The sequence below is a fragment of the Oreochromis niloticus genome, linkage group LG12, assembly GCF_001858045.2.
Source record: "Oreochromis niloticus isolate F11D_XX linkage group LG12, O_niloticus_UMD_NMBU, whole genome shotgun sequence".
In the NCBI taxonomy this organism is placed as follows: Eukaryota; Metazoa; Chordata; class Actinopteri; order Cichliformes; family Cichlidae; genus Oreochromis; species Oreochromis niloticus.
The window spans coordinates 30,692,777-30,720,528 of NC_031977.2; the positions used below are offsets into that span (position 1 = coordinate 30,692,777).

General features: G+C 39.0%; 1 protein-coding gene across 4 annotated transcripts; it reads right to left on the reverse strand.

The window, feature by feature from the left end:
- Positions 1-139: 139 nt before the first annotated feature.
- On the reverse strand, positions 140-27,735 carry susd2 (sushi domain containing 2). Of its 4 annotated transcripts, none has more exons than XM_019366072.2 (15): positions 27,381-27,735; positions 24,433-24,553; positions 22,027-22,104; positions 21,535-21,683; positions 20,874-21,225; positions 19,909-20,110; positions 19,309-19,394; positions 18,942-19,210; positions 18,164-18,307; positions 17,225-17,377; positions 16,491-16,742; positions 15,502-15,780; positions 14,942-15,118; positions 7,337-7,433; positions 140-1,095 (listed from the first exon to the last, which is right to left on the reverse strand). In XM_019366072.2, exons 1-15 carry the CDS (start codon positions 27,445-27,447, stop codon positions 1,044-1,046), a joined length of 2,478 nt encoding a protein of 825 aa, XP_019221617.1. In that variant the 5' UTR covers positions 27,448-27,735; the 3' UTR covers positions 140-1,043. The 4 variants fall into 4 exon arrangements, with proteins under 4 accessions (XP_019221617.1, XP_025767812.1, XP_019221619.1 ...); XM_025912027.1 differs by having other exon boundaries at positions 140-1,097; positions 7,338-7,433; positions 22,027-22,094; positions 24,423-24,553; XM_019366074.2 differs by lacking the exon at positions 14,942-15,118.
- Between the last annotated feature and the right edge of the window lie 17 nt (positions 27,736-27,752).

Genomic DNA, 27,752 nt, shown 5'->3' on the forward strand with positions numbered 1-27,752 from the left:
GTGGAGGAGAAGACCGTGGGGTAACATGAGATGACGGTCTGTCCGATGAGGCAAGCTGCTGGGGTGAATATGGATGATTCTTTTATTTCTGAGCTCTAAACAGCAGTGTACACATATAAAGGAGAAACAACTAGAAAACCATGGGACAACATTAGAATTTATTGATTCTTTATGTGAGTTATAGATACTCGATCATTGTTTTCAAATACAGATATATAATGTAATCCAAAGATTTCCAGTGGGAGAAGTACTCATTAAAGGATTTGCCCTAAAAAAAAAAGCTACTTTCTTTGCATTATTTTCAGTTTACTGTTAAAATATGGTAAAGTTTACTTTAGTTTAAAGGCCATATTTCAAAAACATTAACCACAATTCACAGAGCTTCTTAAAGCATTGAAGGCAAATGTCTTCCGTGTACACAAAGATTCAGAAAGCAAGTGTTGACAGAGTGCAAAAAGTTGACCTTTATGTAACATTTGTGGATTTCTCTGGCTCAGTCACTCAGCAAAGCCCTTCGTTTGACTGAAGGCTACGAGCCCACACGTAGGCTGAACAGAGTTCAAAGTTTTTCAACCCAAAACTGGTCAGGTTCACTTCACATTTGACATGAGTCTGAACACATCTGGTCCTATTTTAAACTGAACGGGAGAAGGGAGTGTTGATTGTAATGATGATATGTCCATGTAGTATTTACACAGTTCTCTCTCTCTCGCAAAGATCGGGCGTTCAGTCATGCAAAACTGGGATATAAAAACAATCATGGCATTTTTCCTTTTCTTCAGTTCCCTCAATCGTCACCCCATGCACCATTTACCACAACCTGGAGGTTTTCCAAGCTAAACAAGAAGAAAAACATGAGGCCAAACAACAGACTGAAAGCCTAATGCCTGAGGTTTTCTCGATAAGGTCACCAGGTCAAGAGAAGAGCGCCGTCCTATTCTGTAGTGCAACTGTGTGTGTTTGGTTTCCAAATGCTCAGCTCTGAACATATTTGTGGCGATTGCTGATATGGTTGATCCATAATTCAAAAGGACTTTGAGAGTTTAGCAAGTCTGCTGTTGGTTCACCATCTGGATTGGTTTGTCTTTCCTTTCTCTGGAAATACAGATAAAAGAAAATAGTCACTGAACAAACTGTTAAAACAAAATTAAACAGTGAGACCTGAAAAGCAACCAACAAACAAGAACAACACACATTTTCATCCCAAATCCCTTTTGGGTGTGTTGTTATTTCAAAGATGATCATTGTCATCTTTCCAAAGTTACTGTGGGGGGAAAAAACATTGCCCTCCAGAGTGTTTCTCCTGCAGCTTCATGGGAGTAGTTGAAGTAATAGAGAACACTTGTTTAATCAAAACTAACTGCGAGTAAATTGTGTGGTGACCTTGCATCAGGGCAAGCATTATTTTCAGCTCGGCTCATAATAAAAGCATTTTATTGCTCTTATTGATGGTGTTTTATGAAGCAGCTTTTATAAAACTTGCAAAACAAGGAAATAAATGTTGAAAGGAAACTGTACTATGCCTTCTGTAGTATATAAACTACAGTAGTAAGGCATTAGGTGGTTTTTGACCTTAGGGCTCATGGGGATCATTTGAACTTGATGAAAAGAAGGAAACTTGTACTAAAAAGACTGGATTTGATCCTACAATGACTGGAAGGGCATTACGAAAGAACTGTTTACTGAACAACAGAAAGATTAAAACTAGTTTTAAAAACATGTGGATGTTGAGTTGATGAGTATTGTTTTAAGTGAGATCTGATAAAATGGGAACCCATCCTTTAAGTCCTATTCACAGATCATCATTCATGCTTTGGTAGTTATTCAGGGTTAGATCAGTTATTTCAGCAACTGTGCTGTAATATCTGAGCAATTTTTTGTATTCTAAAAGAACATATACACTCACCATTCACTTTGTTAGGTACACGTGATAAACTGCAAATATCTTTTCAGCAGCAACTTAGTGCGTTTAGTCATGCAGACCTGCTGAAATTTAAGCCGAGCATCAGAACGATGGAGCTTCCGAACTGACAGAAAGACGACAGCAACTCAAATAACTAGTAGCTGTGTAATGGCACACGGGTATACTTAAGGACCCAATATACTTGCTGTGGTCGCACAACGCAGGGGTTACCAAAATCCAGAGCTACATGACCTTCAAAATTGGCAGCTAGCGGCAGCAGTTTGACATAAACTTTGGTTTATGGTGTGATTTGTGAGGCACTGCACAGCAATTATAATGGGACCCTTAGTACCAGCTGAGCATCTTTTAAATGCCACAGCCTACCTGAGTATTGTTCCTGACTGTGTCCATTCGCTTCAGGGACACATTTGTAATGGCTGCTTCCATCATACGCACCACGTCACAAAGCTGAAATGATCTCAAACTGGTTTCTTTAACATGACAGTGACTTCACTGAACTTAAATTACTTCCACAGTCAACTGATCTCAGTCAAACCTTTGAGACGTGCTGGAGCAAGAGATTTGCATAGCTGACAAATCTGCACCAACTGTGTGATAATATGATGTCAATTTATAGCAAAATCTCAAAGAAATGTTTTCAACTCCTTGTTTAATTATGCCACAGAAAATATGGCAGTTCTGACACAATTCAGTCTTTAAGTGATGATGTATGAACCCTGCATCCGGGTCCAAACTACTCTGCGTTTATTAAGGCTGTTGTGTTTTTAATGTGTTTTAATGCTTTGTATCTTGTTCTATTTAATCTGAACAAGTCCCTAAAAACGTCTGTAATCACTGTCGGCCTCTCTTGGTTTTTATTACCACTATTCATTTTAAAGCTCAGTTTTTAAAACCTTACGATGTAACCACAGCCCAGCCCATGCAGCAGTATGTTAATGACTAACTTTGCATCGCGGATGGATTATTTCAGTTGTTCTCCTGACTGAAGTTTGGTCCGTTTACAGCAGGGGTCCCCAATCCCAGTCCACGGTGTCCCTGCAGGTTTTAGATCTCACCCTGAGTCAACACACCTGAATCACATGATTAGTTCATTACCAGGCCTCTGGAGAACTCCAAGACATGTTGAGGAGGTAATTTATCCATTTAAATCAGCTGTGATGGATCAAGGACACATCTAAAACCTGCAAGGACACCGGCCCTTGTGGACTGGGATTGGGGACCCCTGGTGTACAGCATCCTGCCATGCAATTCCATTTGTCCCTAACCATCGGGAACCCTCACGTTCACTTTTAGTGGAAAAAAGTAGAAAAAAGTTAGCATTCATCCTCCAGCTTCACTGTGCTAATGTGTTTATATTATGCTAACCATAGCTGTGTAACTTGCCACCACATAGCACATCATTATATACCAGCTAGCCCAACTTCAGTAACCCTACAAACGTCACTGCTGTTTAGTTTTCTGTCTTCATCTATGTCGGCAGTGATAGCAGAGCTGTACGTCTTAATTTTTCAGAAATCTCTCAGTCAGAACATGGTATATTATGTTGAGGTGGAAACTAGCGAGCTAACTTCCTGCTAACTTCTAACTCCGTTAAATGTAATAAATTCTGTTTGCATGGATGTCTGGATGTTAAACTTCATTGTTACACCTGGTAGAGCAGCCACACTGATCATTTTATTAAAGAAGAAGAATTTATACAGTTTGTAACTCTCAGTGATGTGGCAGTGTTCGTTTGGCTTTGGGACCTGAAGAAGAGTTTGGACCCAGAAACGGCTAATGATGTCAGACTTAAAGACCGGATAGTAGCAAGATGCACCTAATGATGTGTGCACTGAGGGTGTGTCTGCCTTAAAAATTCAAACAAATGGGACACTGACAGTCCTTTTAGATATGTCAACATCTGGATTGTGATTAAAATTTCATGATGAGAAGCAGAGAAGAAACCTCCCAGATTCAGAGCTATTTTTAAGTCATATTTTCAGATGCATAAGTGAGACACACCAGAATTTCCTACCATTTGGTGTTGAGACGGTTTACCTCCCTTTTCTAAATGTGCTTCCCACATCAATCCTTAAATCTATTCTGAACCCTTTTCCACATTCAGACAAACACCCCTCTACCTTTTTGATGTGTCATAAAGCAGAAGTGGAGAAGACATCACAGTACACACACAGACACACAAACACAGACTCACATCATATGGTGTAATGACTTTCCTACTACTGTGGTGAGCTGCCAGTCAACCTGTTGAAACCTGCAAAGTAACCCTAGATGTGGAAAGTACCCCTGCAGGTCTGAGACACATGGAACAGAGGCTCAGGAGCTCTGCTAGCTTTGTATACACAAACACACATAGACTCATGCACACACAGAGCTGTGTAGTTTCACAGCTTCTTTCCTCCAGACACGCAACCCAGACATGATCTGAAATACGGTAAGACCCCAGCTACTTCCATCCTGATATGCTTCTGATGTTGAAGAGGAATCGATGTGTCTGCACTTGTCGGTAGGAGACTTTTCATGCATGCGTGTTCATGCATATCAGTGTCCCCACTCATCCTGGGAATGTATAAGGTGTCTCGACACACTTGGGCTACTGCATGTAGAGAAACTTTATATTATTAGTAGCATTTGCTATAAAACAAACAATCTGCTTCCTTAAATTAAATGTTAAATTTAACCTAATTTCTATTAGTTTTACTATTTGATTTACTTAAAAGTTTTCTGTGCTTTTTTGGCTTTTTTTGAGAATTAGTGTTGTTTAATAACACGTACTTGACTATTTTGACAGTTCCACATGGGTGAGTGCTAAGACCCATAGAACTGTTAATGTTTAACTTCAAATCACTAATTTAATAGTGTGAGCGTGCTGGATATGTGATGTGGTTTTTAATGTTTGTGTGGTAAAGAACAGTGTTATGGCTTGGCTATAACAACAGGCCACCATGGATGAGACTTGCAGTGAGAAAACTCTCTACTGATGGATAAATTAAGCCATGCTCAGTTACTTTGACTCAGTATTTTTCAATAAAAAGGCATTCTAACCAATCAATTTAAGTTTGCATAATTTTCAAAGCATACTTGTATTTTTTCTAGTGTGTATGCACCTTAGGTCTCCAATTGCAGTATGTGTACCAGCATGCTGTATGTGTGAGATCACCTGACTCACATCTGCAGACCTTTTGACACTCATCATATCTTTTTACACCTGGCTTCCTATGATCAAGACTTCAAGAAGAGAGGGCAGGTGTGCGCGCTGCCTGCCCTCATGACTTATAAACCTAGTAGTTTCATCAAGCCCCTGCCCCAAGTGATGCTGGAAGCGGGAGGTGGCTCTTGACTCCCAACATCCATCTTTTTTCCCCTCCCTTGCCGTAGTTATGGTGGGGGAAAGCCCAAATGAAGTCTACGAGGCCATAAAACAGGCCTTTAATTTGCTTGTATATGCCCAGGAGCAAGCGCTACTATTAGCCTCTTGTTTCTCTGGACTGCAGTCATAAGTATGATTCTGCAGGGTATATGGGTTTGATCAGATCAGAAAGAAAATTTATGAGTAACGTTTAGGAGGCTGGGACATGCTGAATATCAAATAAGCAGGTGGGATTCATTGCATCTGTATGTCTCTGCTAGCACAGCAAAAAGGTGACTTGGGAGGAAATGAGAGGGAAAGAGGACCTCTAGCTATGTACCAGTTTGCACAAGATGACAAGAACTTCCAACTTCAAACATATAATCTCATCAAAGACTGAGTGAAAGATATATGGGTGGCTATGGCTGGAGGCCTACCAAACAAAAACAAGGCAATAGTTATGTCTTAATTCACAGTGTGCCTGACCTGAGGAGACCTTGGCATTGCTGTTTCACATAGAAAGAGAGACAAAGATCAGAGATAACCATAGTTTTTAGACATACATGCATGTATTCTGTATGTCATCTGCTATTAGTGTAATTTTATCTTACTGATCAGCTGCAGCGTTTTCTCTGCATTATCGTCCTGAGAACCAAGTTCTGCTTTCTGCTGTCAGCTTGTGATTACTTGGATCTGATAAATATACAAACTAAGCTTTCTCTTTGGACAGAAAGTCAGAATTTACTTAGATGGTTTAACAAATATAAAACACTATAGAGCACAATCAAGTACAAGGTGTTTGTGAATGCAGGGTCTCAGGCTCAGGCTATATTAAATTTACTGCAAGTGCAAATTTAAAGTATTCAGTTGGTAAAACACAGTGGACACAATTATTGTGCAACCTTGACAGAAAAAAAAATACATTATGGTCTCAGTGCGTGTTTTTTCTTTTTAATTTAAATTGCATTTATGAAACAAGAAAGCTGTTTTGTCCCGTGATGTGATAAAAGGGGACATGCTGCATGCCTGAGAAGTAGCTATAGCTCAGCAGGTAGCAGCTTCTCTGCTTCTACAGTACTAATGGGAAGGTTGGTGGTTCAGTCCCTGTCTGCATACTAAATATCCTTTGGCAAGATACTAATCTCATCCATCAGAGTATGAATGTATGCAAATGATAGACAGACAGCAGAAAAAGCACAGATAAGAAGGTGCTTGTATGAATGGGTGTGTGAGGGCAACCGGACAGAGCTTGAAGGAGATCACAACAAGGACAGAAGGAAACTAAGGGCTTAAATATACACATGAGGTAATCAGGAAGGTGAACTAAATCAGACTAATGAGACAGGGCAAGCAGAACTTAACTCGGTGCACACAGGATGAGAGACTATCAAAATAAGACAGGAAACCAACAGACAGAGAGACCCAGATTCCAGACTCAAAACTAGCTTCAGGGAAGGAATAAACACAGAGATAACAGACTAGCGAGACTGAAGGTAAACAAACATGATGACACTGAAGACAGAACACGGACACTAGAACAGACTGGACACAGAAAAAGAAGAAAGAAATCAAGAACTCTAAATAAACTCAGAGACAATAGAAGGTAATACTCAGGAACTACAATACATGTCATCTTATACTTTCAAAGGAAATTAATCAGACATCAAGAATAAAGTCTGAATACTGGTAGAGTAGAAACGCGCTCTTCCATTTACTCTTACTTTTTAGTGAGGTAATTTTACCTTTTTTTCACACTATAAACATAAACTTACTGTTGTAACACATAATAAAACTTGCTGGATACCAAGACTGTACCTCCCAACTCCAAAACTTAAAAGAATCCAGTGAAAAAATGAGAATTCATCTTTTCATAAAAAAATCTAATTAAGAGAAACAGAAAATCAACCTGCAGCAGAACTGCTGCTAATGTGAACTGCTGTGAAGAGCACTGTGACTCCTAACACTGACTTACCTTTTTTATATTTCTTGTGTCCTATATTACTTTTAGTGGCAGAAGCACAAAAATATTGATTTTCATGTGTAGTAAATCATGAGCATCTCACCTTTTTTGTTTCCTGTTGTGTAGACTGATTATTATTCCCACAGTGACGAGTGCTAAGATGGAACCAACAGCACCGAGAACAAACCCCAATTTATCGTCTGGGAAAAATCACAAGAATGTAGTATTAAACACTGCCATAAACTATTTATCCTTCAGAACAGTCACGCACCCATCGCAACTTTATTATTTGGAGTATCAACAACAGTGAGCTTGTTTTAAGATCTCAGCACAAGCTTAGAAACTTTATAAACAGTGACAAATGATGAATGACTTAAAGTCCTTTTTTGGCTAAACTGTTACATATATAGTGAACATTTATATATCCAAGGACTGGTTGAGTGGGCGAGGAAGCACACACAGAGGCATAAATGGTTTTTAAGTAGTATAAGATTTATTTATAGTGCTCACCAGACTTATTTGTCTGGTGAGCACTATAAATAGTGTCAGGCTCAGGGTGATTTTGGGTGAAAAAAAGAAAAAAAGAAAAAAAGAAAGTACTCTTTCCCCACACAAACATAAATTTTGTTCACAGTGTTAAAAATCTATTATTCATCCAACTGGTACACTGAATATCCCCGAATATAAAAGTCCCCCACTTGCTTTTTGACAGTTTGGTTCTTCAACATTGTGGTGACATGTGAGGTGCACTTAATCTACAAAGACTTTGGTAATATTAACACTGAAAAAGTGTATTTATTTTTACAGTAGGGAACTGATGACAGTATGTATACAGAGGAAAATGACAACAAGAAATTACGCTAAAATGCTGAAGCCCTGATCTTTATTATTTAACTGGATATACAAAACATTTTATTACAATAACTAGAATGAAGGGGTTAGTAACCATTGTAACAACAAGACAAGAATAAATGCACCAAGTGGACAGTGCCAAGTGGTACAGAATTAAAAAAACTTTGTCCTATGAATTTTGGCATTGCAATGGTGGGTCAGTATTCAAGTGAATATGAACCAAAGAAAATCATCAGATTTTGCAGTTTCCTTTGTGCTAAAGTAGCCTAAAAATTACAGAGCCATCTAATTTCACTTAAATTAAACAGGTAACACTGTGCTCATATTAGAAAGCTTCTTGTTGTTTCATTTTGTTCTAACAAATCACTTTGTATGCCATTCATATAAAAAACGAATCGCAGGTATTTTCTCATCTAAACCAATTCATAAAATATTAAAAAAATTATGATTGGCCAATTAGCCAGAAAGCAACAGTTATTAGGCAGTGTAGCAATTTTTAAACACACCAACGGGCTTAAACAAAACTAAAAAGATACACCAGGCTTAAAAAAATAACTTGCCTCTAAGTTGTGCACACTTGTTTAGGTAATACTGTGATTAAATTAAAAAATCTAAAATGTTCCTTTGGGAATTGGCAAGCCCAGATGAACTGTACGACTATCTATTTGAGTCTTAATTTGAGCACATGTTAAGTGTGATGCTGGTCCTTAAAAATAACCTCAGCTGTTGACCAAAAAAACCAAAACACAAGGCACAAATGAAGCTAATAAAGAACTACACCGAGATGCGCAATGACAATCTACAAATGGCTTCACAAGCTTCTAAACCACTCTGTGTTAATATGAATGGATCAGATCTGGATGCAGCAGGACTGGGATCAAACTTCTGCACAACGACTGAATGCTAGTCCTCCACAAGCTCCCAGTATAGTTATAATCTTTACCATTAACATCAATCTGGTTAGTCCTCTCAAACTTCACTGATCAAATAATAAACCCACAGTGAGCAACAGCACTCGGGTTGAAAGCATCACATTTCCACTGAGATGAAATAAACACATGATAGATATCACAGGGTTTGACAGAGAGTGTTTTCTATGCATGCAAGGTGGCAGCGCACATCCCTCACCTGCTTCACCTATCCTACAGTGAAAACAGATGAAATTATATGTTACATATTATCAATTCAACCTCAGAATATTTCTAAGTTCATAATGGTTTGGACTGATTAAAATGCACTCCTCTGTCTTTATCTCTGAAAGAAATTGCTAGTCGCTAACACACCCGGACACCCTTGAGCTATGTTCTTAATGCGTAACGCTTTTCTTAACATGAGATAAGTTTCTGGGTTTTCCTTTTTTTTCTGTCATCGCTGATACGATCTCAAAATCATTCTGTTGACTTTTCTCTCCTTGGTAATAGCAAAGATGTTTGTTGTCATCATCTAATGTGTGCTTCTCAACCTGCCTGACTTATTGTGACAGGTGCAAATATTCTTAGAATTTGAAACATGTATATTATTTAAACTTTAGTCATTATAGGTTCCCTGTACAAAATAAAATAAATAAATGCATTGCATCACCACACTTACAAAAAGTAAGGTAGGAGCTAGCTAACAACGGTGCTTGTCAATCATCTTCCATTTAAAAATGAGATTTTGAACACAAAATTACAGCAGTTGTAGTTGTATCGACATCTACAGCATGTGTGTATGTTTTAACACAGTATTTTTTAAATATATTTATGTTACATCCACTTCTCCGCAATTTCTTGCATTTGTACTCGTTTCTTGCCCATTTTTGGGCAAAAGGTAACATTTTTTGTCTCTACTCAGCATTGTGAAGTAAATGTTGATTGCACAAATCAGTGGCTACAGAGTAACAATACAGATTGGCTGTTTATCAGATTTGCTTTAATGTTTTCCCTGGTATCAGGTACAAAATCTCCTTGGAAAATAAAGCCTTGAATGCACAAACAAAACAGAAATGGTTCTTTTGTTTTCCTTTGTCTGGGTGTTTCATGCATAATGGCGACCTCCAAAGAGGTTTTCGTTAGATCTAAAGAAGAATCACTGTTTTTTAAAATAATTATTAACCTGTTTTGTTCACTAGGGTTTCAATAACTCAAGTATGAGATTTTATTTGTCCATCAAATACTAGAAACAACAGGTGAAAGCACACATTGCAGTTTAAAAGAAAAACTCAGACTTTTTTTCCTTTACTTGCACTTACGCACGTACCATAATTACCCCCCAAAAAAAGTCAATTCTGAGGAAAACCCTGATAGTAGAGCTAGAGTAGAATATCCAAAGTAACTGTGAAACTGCAACAGAAAAAAGCCATGTTGCCCTTTAGTTGGGGACGGTAAAGAAGATGGCAAATTGCCATTTTAATGTTACATCTGAATGCATCTTATTTGTTTAAGGAAAAGGCAAATACCAGTGCTGTGCATCAGCAGACCCTAACCTTTTTGTCACTTTATACAACTTCTCTTAGATGAGCTGAAGCAGATCATCCGCCACAATGTCTGTGACATATGTGAACAGAAGAATAAGAAAATTTTGTAAATTATGGTCATTCTAAGAGTCATAAGAGGCTTATCTGTTCATGCTGGTGGACTCACCACTTTCCAGTCACAAATCAATAACTGTGAAGTTTCATAGTCAGATCCACCCCGCACTCATCACATCTGGTTTCTATATATCAAGATGGCTAAGGTGAAAATAATCAAACTGTGGCTTTGTAACAGGACTTTCAAACCAGTGGGTAATGCAATAGTATACGTCCATCTTTTCTACTGTCTATGATACTCACAGTTAGAAAAATGCAGTGTGAATATGAAGTACTTGCTGCAATTCTTCTAATCTTGCTCAGCACAGTGTGAAACAACACATGTCAAATGTTTCCTAATCTTGCAACAACATTCAACACTGCTGACTTCACATTCTTGTATTAATTTTTGAATTAAATGTTGAATTAATTTGAATTAAATGTAACTTGAACTCAAAATTAAAATATGACAGAGGTGAAAAAGCCTGCTAAGTGGAATTTATCAAGCACAGACTTTCAGTGACAGAAATGGCCACAAGCAAGACACTAAAATGTGAGCAACATGCCTGGTTTTAAGGTCTCGAGCTGCCCCTGGTTGGCATTTCAATTCTCATTCTCCTACGCAACCTGAATTTACCAACCACTTTTGCCTCTCTCTCAATGCTCAGCTGCTCTATCTCAGGGGAATCTAAGAGAGAACCACAGCGAGAAAATTGAGTGAGGCTTTGTCTTGCAACCCACGTCACTACTCCCTATGAAAATTGCTCGATCCCCTTCTGGCAGCTGTCACCTTCCCTTTAATCACTTTCTTCCCCTCTACGCTAGAAACTGTATTAATATTATAAGGCCATTAAGGTGGGCCAAACCTGTTATTGGTATGCATTTGATACTCAACCAGGGGTATTGTTTTTCAGAAGACCGTGACAAGGCACAGCAATGCTAGTAAGCTCTATAACCTTGTAAGTCTCACAGCCCTGTCAGTCGTGAGATCAAAAGCACTCAGAGGACTTTCAGTCCAAACTCCACCTTCACTTCTCCAACACTCCCATCTTTCCAGCAGAAGATATTAACATTATCCTCACAGCACACTGCACCACCACTACCTAAAATCTAAAATGGCTAAAAAAGCACGCCGACAAGTACAGCATCCATCTCAAATAGCTGGGGATTTTAGTGATGGGAAAATTCATACAGAGATCCACTTTTGATGGAAAGGACTTACTGTCACCTCTGCTGATAGCAGGCAACATTTCAGCAGCAACTCATTAAAGTGACTCAGAGAAGAAGTCAAACTGGATGTGGTCACATTTGTTGTTCAGCGGCACAGCCTTTTCATCTCAGCTGTGACTCCATTTCTGCAACTGTTCAGCCTACACTTCGTGCTGCGGTGATTCATTTAAGGGGAGGAGGCGAGATCCACCAGGGCGTCTCCAGCTCTGTCTGTATTTAGTATATTTACTTGGTTAGAGGTCACATTCAAATGGCGGAGGTAACAGCTCATGCAACACCTGCCATTCCGAACCTCAGGTCATGTTTGCAGTTGTTAGCTCTGATTTGTGTAATGAGAGTGCCACAGCAAATATAATCATTGTCACATAGCTAAAAAGGCCCACCTTTGTGTGTGTGTATGTGTGCACACCCGTGTAGAATGGTCACATTTAAAGCACTACCTCACAGAATATGACTGTTTATTTGTGCACCTATCTGTCAGAGAGACAGCACAAGCTACAATCAACAATTTCCACATCTCGCACCATAAAAACAAATAAAACCATGCGGCCTTTATGAGCACTCTGCGCCCATAAAGAGATGAGACGTATAGCAGGAATGTGTCCAAAACCTCAACTAAGTATAAAGCCTGTTTCAAACTAACCTGACATTAGTGTTGATGAACATCACCGATCTCCTGCAATGACCCAGCAGTTTTTCAGTAGTGGAAAAGTTCACAGTGTCTAAGGCCACAGGCAGCCCATCAGGTCAGGAGCCTGACCTGGAGAATTCTTGTCATTTCTTCCAACATTTGTAAGCTTTCACAGCATGACTTCGCTCCCCAGGGGTCAGTAGCGCTACTGTACTCTTCGCTCACAATCTTTGCTCACCACGAATCCTAATTGTGACAATTGAAGGCCCAAAAGTGCTTCTTCTTCTCCCAAATAAAATTCAAGTTGAGTTTTTGACACACTGGAGGAGAGTCATCCATCACAGTCGCACAAGTTCAAGTAGTCAGAAAAGAGTTATGCATGGTATTTTCCAATTATGCATAATGTAATAATAATTTAGACGAAACCTTAGCAAAAAAGTCAGAAAGGAGATCACTATGAAAAGAAAGCAAAATAACAGATGTAGAGAAAAACAAAGAGATATCACCAGGCTTAATAACAAACATTTCTAAACAGTTCTGCTCTAGATAACCACGTTATGAAACCAATATGCTAATAATTGAGTTTGGATCAATTGTATCCAGCTGTACCAAGCTGTTTGTTACAAGGGACTCCAAATCTTTTCAGTGAAGCTCATTTATCCCCGATCACTATCAAGAGGAAGTCTGTGTTTGTGGTTATAACGAGGAAAGGATGGAGGGCAGGAGTGAAGCCACGAAAGGACGAAAGCAGAGGTGGATCAGAAGTTAAGTGCTTTCGATTCTCTGCTTCATCACTTCTCAGATGCACCATTTCATCAAATCTTAATTTAACTGCAATACAAAGAATTACTATGTCATTACCAGTTGTTTTCTTAAAACCAACCATTTATTTCCACAAAATGAGGCATTAACCCGCTCTGTCACAAACACATTATACTGGGCCTGCATTCCAGCTCACTTTCTTTTTACTTCCATAAACACTGCGACTGATCTTACACAGAATATACTGCGTACTTTAGAAAGTACATACATTACACGCAGGATGCAAATACACGGGGCGTACTGCGTGAATATAACATTGAGAGATAAACTGTTGCTCACACATTTGTCACATCAGTAGAGTCGAAAAAGGCAAAACAAAAAGAAAATAAAAGTTATTAAAATTATTTTGATTGGAAGCAGCTTGGCTGTGCATAAGTGTGAGGCTTTTTTCAGAGCATAGAAAATAAAAACTGGGTTAAAGTTACCAGAAAAAAAACATTCTGGTTTTCACGCTGCAAAATGAACTCTGATGCTGTAAGTATCTTAACATACTGGGAGAACTGGTACCGACCACACTAAGAGTATTCAATTGGAAATACTGCCACCTGATGGCATCAGCTTAAAACTACAATACTCATTTTGAGTTGTTAGATGAGGTGATGAATGAAAGCATTAGATGGTTCCAGGTGGTTCTAATTCACAGACACAAAGCCGAGCCCGTTCAGGTTCAGAAGTTTATAGCTTTGTTACTGAAGGTCTGCATGAGCAACCGCGAGCCAAGTCTATGTAATCTTTGCTGTCCAAAGACTGCATTACAAGAAAGAGATTCACCAGTCATCTCAATTTCAAGAGGAGGCTGCTGCCAATTGTGGAGCATGAAACACGTAAGTTTAAACTGACAGAGAAATTACAGCTTTCACAATTTTCGCCCCAGTCTAAATTATATTATACTTCAGTGCCAATGACAGTATACATCATGCTACAAGACTCAGCTGGCAGAGAGTTACAAAGAGTTTGAGATATGGAATCTATCACAAAGAAAGTGGGACTTCTTTTGTTTCTAAATGTTTTTCAGACATGTGGCACTGAACTCTGTTGCCAATGGGAACTGTTTTGAAATATCCACCATCTCCCATCTTTAAAGACATAAAAAAAAATTGATCAAATGCACGTGATTCTGTTCAGATCATCAACAGACTTGTCTTTAAAAAAAAAAAAAAAAAAACGGCTCATGAATCATTTGGTAGAGAGATTTTCATTAATAATGTCTGCAATAGTTATATAGTACTGGACCATATGTGTTCATATTATTGCTGCTGAGCTCATTTTACCTAACACAAAAAGCTATTCATTACCTCTGCCAAGAAGGATATGTTTTTAGTAGTGTGCGAGCGCATGTGTGTGTGTGCATGTCATTCATCGGTTTGTAAACATGACAGCTCAAAAAGTTTTGCATGATATCTGATAAAACTTTGCAGGGGTGTAGAGTGGGGTCATGTTAACAATCCATAAAAATTAGAATTTTTTTTTAATTATAAACTTCTTAAACTGTGCATGAAAACAAGAAATTTAAACAATTTCAATTTGACTAAAGGTGAATACTGCCCACAGAGTGCCCTGCCTCGGCAGAGATTTGTGTTCTCAGAGAGCTTCTTGTTTATTATGGCTTTACTTTTAGAGCGTACCTGTAATACAGGAGGGCTGATCTCCTGTCCAGGTCCCATCACCCAGACAGGTGCGCTCTGCAGATCCATACATTATGTAGCCTTTGTTGCAGGCGAAGCTTAGAGTGCTCCCCTGCAGGTAATCAGTCCCATTCTTCCTCCCATTCCTTGGTGTGGGAAGCCAGCCACAAGATACCACTAAGGAAGAATAACACAGTAAACTATCATATATATATATATATATATATATATTTTGGGGGGTTATTTTCAGACGTATGACTATAAAAAATTTTTCAAAACTCATATTTTCTCTTATTAGGTTTTCTTTTGGCATTATGCGATGTATAATCCTTTCTATGTAACAACACCGGTGTTCAGTGTTCTTCAGATACTCAGTTTTATTTAAAATGAAACAGTAAGAATAAACATGTAACACTTGTAAAAAAAAAATAAAAATAATTATTATGCCCCATAGAAGTATCGTAAAAAAAAAAAGTAGAGATAAATATGCCACCATTTTCTGTTTTCCTGTTGACAAAAAGAATACACATGAATAGGCTTCCTCTTATTTGCTGTGGTACCTGGTTTCAGGGCGTGCAGTAGGGCTTGGTGTTTCTGGTAGGCCTTCAGTGTGGCATTTCCCACTGTGAGGTCCCGAGTCGTCAGGGTATCATATTTACAAAATTGTGCCCCTTCTCCATAACACATCGTCAACATTTCTGCCACCAAAGGGTCATCAAGGCTCTCGGGTAGAGAAAAAGCTGGAACAAAAGTGGGGTCATGGCTCGGTGGGATATTATACATATCCAAAAGGTGCTCTGAATCATATGTGAAAAGGGAGGAATTCTTTGAAATGTTCCCTATAGACAGAAACACACAATATTTTCATTGGTTAAAAAACAAAAACCATACAAGTATATTTGTGAAATTACTACACACTGTCATTTTAGGTTAGGACTTAACAGTCTGTTACATGTAGGGACCAAAAAAACAACTACTTTTAAACCTTGGATGAAACTGATTATTTTCTAGAATGTGGTATGAAAAGTAAAGAATTAGAAGCACACAATATGTAAGCAAGAAAACCCCCAGAGCTGAGTCAAATACAAGCTGTCGTTTTGTTTTGAGTGTCTGTTTCAGTTAAAACAGCAAAAGAAATCAGTTAAAATGTTAACTGCATGTCAGCTGTTCACTAGTATTTAAGAATCTGTAGCATAACAATTGAAAAGCACCAAATTATGTGGTTTCACTTGCTCACTCTCTAAAATCTATTAAGGCTAACTTAAAACCTGCATCTTCTCCTTCTGTGCACTCACAAAACATTTATCAGAAATTGAGCCAAATATGTAGTCCTTTTATTAAAACGGCGAAAAAAACATTTGATGTGAGGATTATTGGCAGATCTTTAAATTCCCCATGACCTTTTGCCTTTGTAAACACACAAAAGAGCTCACAAAAACAAAATGATTCATAAGCATGTTTAGTGTTTTCGATTGATAACTGGTTGTCAGCGTTTGCTCAATGTGATTGATTTTATGCTGTTTCACAAACAACAGGCTCTCTCACTTACAGCTGGCTCCAAAGGTAAAGATTTCTTCCAACGTGGCATCAGCAGAGGAGATGACTTCTCCGAGTTGGATGGTCAGATCATCTGATGGGTCAGAGTTCATCGAGCCAAGGAGACCCTGGGTGTGGTTGTAAAACTCTTCTGGAAGCAGCACGGTCACTGCCATGGTTCCTTCATACAGACAAACCTCCACGCCAACACCGGAGGAAAAGATTACAGTCACATTCCCAGGACTGGGGCTGAACACATACACTCCTAGAAAACATAGATTCATCCATGAGTTTATAACAAACGGTTCCAGTTTAATAAATGTAATAATAAAACAAAAAAACTGAGCAAATACAATATATATAAGTCACATTTTGCAATACTACTGAACTGTAATAATGCCACTATAGTTAAAGCAACACAAGACATGATTTAAATTTTTAAAAAAACTTGTGTTTTATCATCCTAAACAATAACTGTCTGCAGGCTTTGCATCACATAACAGGCAATCCTTAAAATATCTCAAGCATGAGAAAAGTATGAGAACAAAAAGCAGTGAATAAACTGTTGGAGGAAAGCACAGTAATGACAGGAAGTCACAAAAGATCACCTCCAAAATCATGTTTTTAGTTTATTGAAGTTACTTTGTTAATAATTAAGATCCTTCTTTTGCTGTAACTTTGGGTAATAAAAGTGTAACAATTTTTATCAGAGCTTTAACCAAGTCAGGAGAATCTAAAGCACCTCACCATACAGGTCCATCCATCTCTGTTCAGTGAAAGCTAGGATGTTTTGGTTCCTCAGCACCTGAAGATGGGCCCCTGCGACACGCACCTCAATGACATCTGATGCATCCTGTTTCATAGCCACTGACGACAGCCGTGTGGCTTTGGTCAAAGTACCTTGTTTTTGGATATAATTACATTTTAAATATGCATTATGTACTCTGAAGTCAACATAAAAGGGGACCTATTATGCTATTATCTTATGCTGGGTCTCGGTACAAACACTCAATTCATCCTCTGCCTGAAACAAGCAATTTTTTCTGTTTCTGTGGTCACAGTCAGAACTGCGTGCTTAAGATATTAGAACCCTATTTGGGACAGTCCCTCTCAATGACATCAGACAGGGCCAAGAGTAGAAAAAAACAAAACAAAAAAAAAAAACCACGGTGCGTTTCAGGAAGGCCTGAGATTTTGGCTCTTACTAACTCTTATTTGTAACCACTGTAATAATATAAATGTATGGAAAAAACAAGGAAATAAAGGTTGACTTTAAGTATCCGCCATTTCAAATAATCCAGATGTTTGTCTTCATTGATCTAATGAGGGGACTATTAATGGCATCTGGCTTTCCAAGTCACTTGGCCCATGGCTCTTATATAATGACTTGGCAAAAAATTCTAACGAGTGAAGCTAACATCTGTTCTTCTTCAACACATCTGACTCTAAGAAGCACTGAGTAAAAAAACAATGCTGTCATTTTGTAGCACTAGTGCATTCTCTTAAACTAGGGGCTGAGTTTGTTTCCTCTCAGTGTGTAAAAAATTAAGAGGAACAGTGCAAGCAAAACAAGACAGAATGCATCACGCGATGTTAAGGTCAGTATGTGTGGGCAAATTCCAGAGGCACACCGTGGGGATCAAAGAGTGGATTCAGACAGGGCATTCACCTCAAACGTGGACTCACCGTTCTTACGTTTCACCTGTTCGGTTCTGGCCTGAACACTCAGGCCTTTTTCTGGTGAAGACACAAGGTAATACTCTCCTTTGCCATTGAAAGTGTACCTGAGGCCGTCAAACGTTATGAAATGTGGATCCCCGAGGACGACACCTGCGAGGCATTGAGAAACAAAGCAGCGATGCCCACAAACATAATTATTCCTCATCTCTCGCAGAGCTTTTCTAATATCAATATACAGGTTACGATGTTTTTTTAAAAAAATAGTGAGATGTAGTCAGTTTTTAGTTTTTCACATTTTAACTCCCAGCAATATTCTGTCATTTATTTACTTTACCTGTAAACCAATCTTGTGTAACCTGCTGCTCTAATGACCGTTTGCAGAATATATTATAAGGTTCAAGGAAGACAGAAGTATTTGGATAAAGATTAACAAACACTCAGTGTGGGCCTATTTATTTTAGCAATAAATGAGGATGTTTGACTTTTCTTTTTTCTTTTCTTTTTTTTTAAAGATACTTATCTGAAGAATTATAAATTCTCACATTTGAGACTTTCCAAATAACATATATTTATACATGCAGTATGCAGTATAAGACACATTTTTTATAGTTGACTTGAACAAATAGAAACTTACTGAAGTTCAACAACAAAATTAACTAATCAATAATTCTGATATATGAATCAAATAAAAAAGGTTTTATCAGGTCTTGATATTCCACTTTTTAATCCAATGTGGTCTATAAAATTGACAAATACATGTAACTTGACTGAAGAGTCGTCTCACCTGCTCTTGGCGGTCGGTAGTTTTGACACCCACTTGAAGGTCGATGTTTTAAGTATATATGGCAGTGTGGCGACCACAGGCAGCAGTAGTAGAAGCTCATGACATCATAAAGCCAGTGGGAATACCCCGGCACCCGTGGGGGTTTAACGTAGGGTGGCGAGCCCCAGTCGTGAGCCCTGTCTGGGGTGCTTCCACCAACTGAGTCTCCAGTCAGCACCAGAGCACCTGTGCTGTCATAGCAGCACTGCTGCCCTGATCCATGGATAGGACTATAAATAATAAAACAAAAATCACAATAAAAAGGAAAAGCATATTTCAATTTTACATTTTTAAAAATTTGATTTTTTCTTGACTATGCCACGCCTACCTGGCATGAATTGCTCGGACACAGTGGACACAACCTGGATGGTAAGTGCACACACTCCCCCTCTCAATGTCACAACTATAATCAGTCTGAAATGCCAAAATGGATGGAAAACAAATAACAATGACCAGTGTAAATCTTTAACAGGTCTTGACAATGTTACCCTCGCAGTCCACTACAGAGGCACAAATCAGCCAGACTGACAATTTAACTGAACAAGATTATAAATATTTTCAAAATGACTGAGGAGAACAAAATCCAAAATCCTCCCCTGCTATCTTTTTTATTTCCATCCTTATTAGCCTTACTAGCCCTAACCCTGAGAATAGTAAAAAAACAGCTTCCTTTTAAAAACAGTTCAGAACAATAAAGGTTCTTAGTTGGGATTTTTTAAGATGTAAATCAGAATCACAATCCTTTATTAATCCCTAAGGACATGATGTAAATATACTTTTACTAAGGGTAAGGGTATGTAGACTTCAGTCTAGAACAACTGAAGAAAGGCAATCCAGTACAGGAGTCTTATGTTCTACTGTATCTGACCATGTGACACACTATCTGTACAGATATTATTTGAGGATTCACTGAGGTACATGTACTCACATGAAACCTGCCTGTATCTGCTCGGGCCTGAGCCAGTGTGCAAGGACAGTCGATGAGTTCATTCAGGAAGTTTGGCAGGTTTTCCTCCAGGACATCCCATTTCAGACACTTATTGTGTGCCCAGGCTTCAGAGTTTTCTCTGAAAGCCTGCTCCAGGTGCCAGGCCAACACATGGCCTCCACTCCAGAGGCCTTGTACATCTCTGTGTTATAAACAAAACTGTGATTTTGGTACAAATAAAAACAGTAAATAGTAGTAGATCATCGTGTTTCAGATGCTAGCAGACATTTGCAATGATGAAGGGTTGTATACAACGTTTACAATCAATCCAAATGTCAAACCTTAAATAAAAACTTTGGTTATTACAAAGACAGTCACCTTAAATCTAAGTTTTTAAAACCAGGCACATTTTATGATCAGATTAAATCCAAATAACCTCTTTCTGATATCTGACTGATATAAAACTATACGTTTAAGATGAACCTCTTATTGTTATCCATGTTCATAAACACACTGTCCCAGTGGTGGATGCTAATAATAAATATGGCCACAGTTTTGAACACTGAGGTCAGCGTAAGTTTGTATGTTTTTCTCCATTTCAGTCACAGAGCTTTGGTTGTAAGCACAGAAGCCACTCCCACTTGCTGCTCAAATCTTTTGCCTGTGAGGGGCTGCCAATCAGAAGAAAGCCTTAAGATGGCCTTAAAGACTGAGGAGCTGTCATGACAAATGATGGCCAGTATAACAACAAAGGTTATTTTGACCTGGGAGTCATGCAAGTATAACAATACAGAACTTGAAATTAGCATAATAGTTGCAGTTCACATTTTTTCACCTTATTCCTAGAATTTTAACAACTATGAAAAGGATACAAAATTATTAGCATTATAGCAAGATTTTACAAATATGGGACAAAATAATGTTTAAATATGACATGTTCAATGCCTGATATGTATTATAGATACCTTGCTCCTTCCAAGTTAGAACTCGCAGTAATGCGGATATTGCCCAACTCCCAGTCAGAGTAGTCCTCTTTGGGCTCAGGGATGAAGCTGAAGGCACCAGTGTTGGTCAGATTTCTTCCAAGAGAATACAGATACCGCAGCTCGGCCTCTAAAAAGGCTGATGCATTTGTCTCTTCTTTTGCTTTAAACTCTCTGTAACCCCACAGCTCTATGTTGACCTTCTCTGCGCTGATCAAAAAACTATTCCAAGTAAACTCAAGTCGTCCTGCCACATTCGGCGTGCCGTAGTATTGCCACTGCGTTGCATTCACCAGGGTAACTTTATAAGCAGGATCTGCTTTACTTGGATGGACTGATAGTTAAACACAACAAATGTAATTGTAATTCACAAGTTGTAGCAACAGTTTTAATGATGTATTGGAGGCAGTATGAATAATTGCAAAATGGGTCTATATTATTTAATTTTTTCACACTGGCCAATATCTAGTTGGGGAAGTGGGAATTAAAATACTGTATCTGCAATAAAGTCCTCTTTAAATAGCACTTAAAATATTTTCTATAGTTTCTAAATCAACTTAATAGACAGTTAATACCCAAAAAGGTTTAGATATTGATCAGTTTAGAGACAGGACATCAACAGCTTTATATTTCAGCAGCTTACCTGAGAAATACTGTGCAGATCTGTCAAACTTAATGCCATCTGTTGAGACATCAAATGGTATCCAACCCGTCTCATACAACAGAGGAGAAATACAGTATGCACGGCCCTCAGCATCAACAAATCCATCACGTAAAATTTCACCTTTAAACCTGCAAAAAAACCCAAAAGAACCCCCACAATTTATTAGTAACAAGAACTGTGTGGTTAAAATGGAAAACACAAATATAAAGAGACTAGTGAAATCTGACTACAAACCTTAGCTTCTGTTCATGCTGAGTGTATAAACATCAACGCCAAACCTTTCACCTTCACAGTTTAGTAAGCTATGTTAACATCTTAGACCACCTTTCAGCACAGGTAAAGTACTTCCCGCCCCACATTTCCCATCAGTTTGCTGGGATCTGGTTAATTACCCACACTGCCATCTAAATCCTAATAAAATATCTCTGACCTTAAAATTGAGGATTACATTCTGATACTACAAAAACACACCTGCAGAGAAGCTGTCCATGGGGATGAAGGTCCAATCCGAGGATCCTGAGCGCTTTTCCGCCCAGCATGGAGCTGGAACAGGGGCGATTTTAGCCCATTTTTGGGGGTGCTTCAGCACCCCCAAAATGAATCAAAGCGCCCCCAAAGATTTCTTACTTTTTTTTTGACAATATTTGCTGTTTGTGGGACACACTACTAAAAAAATAAAAAGCATACAGTACGTAATTGAGATGGAACATTTTAACAACAAAAGTACAGATAACCTCTCCCCCCTCCGAAAATGGTTTGTTCCAGCTCGTCTTTCCCCTACTCTGGCTCTAGCTCCGTTGCTGCCCGAGCGATGGTGGCTGAGACGCAGCGGAGCGGACGTGGAAGCGCCTGCCTTAAAACAGGACATATTAGCTGCATTTAACCTTCAGTTACTCTTTATATAGTTAGGTAGGAGTCAGGCCATGTTTCTTTTTAGCTGAAAAACATTACACCCAGGTAACCTGCAGTGTTGAAAACATGTTTCCCGACAATGTTTGCTACCCTATAATCCGTCCTACTCTGTAGTAACATCTTCAATATTTGATCGTCCTGTTGCTCCCATTGAAATTTATATAGCCTATTTAAAATCTAAAACTTAACATTGTCCGTAGCCTGCTGTTGTTACCACTGTCCTGTTTGAAATGTAATGAGAGAAACTTATTTTGTCATATGTGCATGTGCCGATATTGAACCCAAGGTACTAACTGCTAACTGGCTGGATGCCCATTAACCTTATAACTCCTGTTGTGTGTGTGTGTGTGTGTGTGTCTGTGTGTACAGAGAGACAGCCAGGTTCATAATGGATATGAGGAAGTTTTTTCAAAAAAAGGAGCCACATTCAGGTAAAAGTGTAGGATCAAATGATCCATCAATAAAGGATAATGTTGGATCAGTGTTTCAGTATTTATATCCTTTATTAGATGTACAGGTGGTTTGGTTATTTGCCTTTTGGTTGAAAGTACACTGAGAGAGGACTTTTTTTATTAGTGATCTTAATAGTATTTTATTTAATCTAATTGAATACAATCTATTTGTGTGTGATTGTCAGTCCAAAGAGGGAGAGAGGAAAGAGGGGAACATGAGGAGAAAGTACAAGGTCAGGAAGAACCAGGTAAGAAAACAGACAGGGAATACTAACAGGCAAAACAGAAACTATTAAACTGGCAAAGAAAAAAACCCGACTAATTTTACTCATACAATCTGGAAGTTGTGTTCTCCCTATATTAAAGCTGCTATACAGAATCTGCAAAACAAACTGGGTTGTCAGCCCTGGCACTGCATTACCATATTGAACTTCAGTCAGAGGAAGTCACGGTTGCCAAAAACGTTTTGAAGCTCAAGAGTGAGGCTGGTGCCATTCCAGATATGTTAACATTGTACAATATTCTGGATAATCGGATCTTCCCCACACTGAAAACTGTTATTCAGGTTGCCCTAACAAACCCAGTTGGCAGCTGTAGCTGTGAAAGGTCTTTTAGTGTCTTGAGTCAGCTCCATACCTGGCTGAGAAGTACCATGGGTCAAAGCAGACTCCAGCACCTGGCTGTGATGTCAGCTGAGAAAGAGATGCTTGAGAGACTTGACCACCAAAATGTGATAGACAGATTTGCCAACCTCAAGGTGAGGCACATAGGTTAAAAGAAAAGAAAAGAAAAAATCTGCAGGGCCATAGTAGTATCTGCCCTAAATTTTTTAATAATATTTTGTACATTTCAAGGACTCTTCTATTTTTGGAGTGTATTTTTTTATGTATCTGTATTATATTACACATACACTTTAAAAGTGAATCTCTGTCCAAAAAATGCACTCAGTTTACTTTTTACTCACTATGAGCATCATTCATTATTCTCCCCCAGTAATTAAGGTTAGGATATGTATTTTTTTAAATTCCAATCCATTCTTCTTTAGCAGCATTTAAATAACCTTTATCAGATTTGATGGTTTTGTTACAAACTTTTCAAAAAAGTATTTTGCTTTTCTTTCACAAATGTGGGGATTAAATTGTGTTAAAATGTACAAAACAGTGATGTCATGTTTTGTGACGAGGACCCAGGCACAGAGAGACTTGATGAATTTAAGAATCTTATGATTTAATGAAGAAATTTGCAGACTTGCATAGAGATGGTAAAATTATGATGACTGATAATGGAGATGAAGACAACAGATGATGAGGACAGGGAGGAACAGGTTTAAATGCACCAAGGAGACAGTCAGAGGGAACTCGGGACAACTGGAGACATTTAAGGATGCAGGGACTGACAGAGACGGGGAAGAAGTCTCATCGTGACGAGTAAAGTTTACCTTGCCTGGATGGGCAGCTCTCTGGGTGCTCAGCACCCCCAAAGCTCTGATCCTAGAATCGCCCCTGAGCTGGAATGAGGCATCACCTGGAAACAGGACTGATTGTAGTCTGCACAGCAGCTCATCAAAGACATACAGGTGGCATGGCAGGAGCACTTCTCCAGTACATCTCCACAGCGTCCCCTGCAAGTTTGACCTAATGAATAATAACAACAACTAGAAAGCGAAAATTTCAGAAGAAATTTTATGTGTGCCTATGCCGCTGCTAATCACTGTAGTTTGCCATTCATACGGCTACAGAGAGCAAAACTCAGAAGAGCAGCCATTCTCCACCATGAACTATGGTAAAAACAAACACCGCTCACGCTTCACAGATGACAGCTTACAGTTTTGTGTAAAGATGAAGTTACTTTGTACAGCGCCGATTTGCAGACGCTGTGCACACAGGTTCATGAGCAGAAGTCCCATTGTACCACGGCAGACCCGACAATGTTTGCATGAACACGCTTTGAAGCATTACATTATAGACCACTTTTCACACATGCATTCACTTTTTGTTTTTTGTTATTTTTACACAGTGTTCTGAATTATGAACAATGGTCTACAGCCAATCCTGTGTATTATTATACAAACTTTGGTTGTGAGATTCAGATAACTATTTAATAAAAGCTAAATATTTTATATGAGAGTAAGAAAGAAAAGTATATCTTTGTGTCCACCTTTCTCTGTTAATGCCCTAGCTTGTTTGTGGGACCCCTCCCCCCTAAAAGCTTTGCTAGATCCGCCCCTGCACAGTTACCAGCTGTCAGCTACACAAAAAAGGAGCTTGGTCTTTGTCTCTCAGAAACAACTCATAACTTCCCTTCAACTCATTCATGTCACCTAAAGTGTAAACCTGTTTCTCCATCACCAGTTCAGCTCTGATGATTCAGTAAGGACATCTCCTGATTTCATCTTCATGCTCCAGCAAACATCAGCTGATACTAGAAATTAAAATCAAAAGAATTCTAACAACAGCTGATCAAGCTTAAACGTGCTGCTGTTGTTTAGCGCGATAAATAAGAGCGAACAGCCGATCATTGATCAGTTTCATGATTGACGTTTCAACACGCAAGAGAATGACAGGGGAGGCTTCGTAACGACAGAATAAATCATAATGTTTTCTCTGAATGTGGGACGATTCCGTTTGTACGGCACGGCAACTCTATGAACTAACCCTAATGAATAAAATAAAGTCCAACGTCAGTAACTTAGTACGCACACAGCTGTATATAAACTCCCGTGGCATTACGATTGTAAAAGGTCAACGAAAATAAATTACACCTAAACTCGGTTTATATCTGACCCAAATAGAGAGCGACCGGGTGCTGACACGAGTTTCACCCGCCTCAATATAAGCCAAGCCTGGGTGCTTTTTCACGAAGGGTTGCTAGCGGCGCGAGCTAACTATGCTAGCGGCGCTAGCTAGCTAGCCGGCTATCAGCAACACATAAGAGAACTGCTGCTAAATAAACTACACCTAAACTCGGTTTATATCTGACCCAAATAGAGAGCGACCGGGTGCTGACACGAGTTTCACCCGCCTCAATATAAGCCAAGCCTGGGTGCTTTTTCACGAAGGGTTGCTAGCGGCGCGAGCTAACTATGCTAGCGGCGCTAGCTAGCTAGCCGGCTATCAGCAACACATAAGAGAACTGCTGCTAAATAAACTACACCTAAACTCGGTTTATATCTGACCCAAATAGAGTGCAGTTCATAACTTCTTACCTGAAATTCAGTTCACCTCACGCTCCTGCCTTCGCTTTCCCTGATCCATGATTGACCACCGCGTTAGCAATCGCCTGCCCGGCCTCATATGTCTCGTTGGCGGCATGTCCTTTCTGTCACACACCGGTGGGTAGCTGCCCTCTGTTGTAGCTCCACCACCAAACAACTCAGTTATTTTTTCCACATCCAGCTGTAACTGCGATTCTATGCGAGCATTTGCGAGAGACCAGGGAGGTGAAACGACAGAGAGAGTCCCCTCGCTATCCATTTGCAGCCAAGCGCGGCAGCTAGCTAGGTAGCCAGCTAGGTAGCCGGCTAGCTGTCAGGCAGGACCGACGTAGTCAGAGCACTGTCGCTAAATATGGGATGTCTTGATAAAACAAGCAGATATTTGAAGTTTACACACCTACATTCTCGCCTGAAAATATCTTAAAAGCTTATTTTGTGACCTAGAAACACGAATAAAAGACATATAAAACGAAGTGGTGGCCGCCATTGTTCACTCTGTAGAGGCGTGCTATGAATTGTGGGATATTGAGTTTTCCACCAAGCATTACCGTAACTTTTGAATGATTTGCGCAACCTTAAAAATTCCAATGGCTCCTGAAAGCAGCGACGCTGTGCGCACCGTTGAAATTGTCATCATTACGGTAATCCAAATAAGGGTAGACAGGCTGTACCACTCCCGGCATACCACTAGAGAGAGCCAACACACCACAAATGAAGTCTGTTTATTTGGCGCCAAAAGATGAATTGGCCCAAATTTGCACTAAAATCTAAATATTTCAAAAACTATAAAAGTTATAAACACCAAAAGTCAGACCATACTAGTCCAGCTTCAGCCGCACAAAATGATGTAACATATGTAACCCTATTGTCAAAGCTGTTTGGCAGAGGAGCGCGGGAAAATTTTCACTAAAATATTAATATTTAAAAAACTATAAAATTCATAAACACCAAAAGTCATAGCACACCATTCCAGATCCAGCCGCACAAAATGAGGTAACATATATGAAGCTTGTCTCAAAACTGCGGGTCGAGATACACTGCAAAATTTCAGGCGGAAAAAGGAAAATAATAATAATAATAAGAATAATAAATCCGAGGAATAGTAATATGTGTGCCTCTTGGCATAGGCACACATAAATATTTGCACTTCATACCTCAAAATAAATATCAATATCGGCCGCATTCCATTACAGGGTGCGTGTATTTTCTGATTAATTGTCTACTGAAAACCTCTGAAAATGACTTACCAGCTGTGTTAGATGAGAAAATAATAAGAAGCCCACTGAGACAAAATATCTTAAAGTTTCCCCTCATCTTTAGCTTGGAGAACAAAATAACGTTCACGCTCCTGCCTGTGTTACACCATCTTTGGCTGAAAGTCTGCCAAAGGTCATTTGAGGAAGCAAACAAAATTAAGTATTCGACTTTAGTAACAGTTCTAAATCACGAGGTACTGATTAACAGACGCTAATACGGAGCCCCTGACGTTTTTATTTATTTTTCCTTAAGGAAACCAACAAATTGTATATACTCTTCCCAACACTCGCACTGTCACGTATCTAATTTCATTTTCAGCTATTTAAAGTTACAACTTTAACCGTTAACTCGTGCTTGGTTCA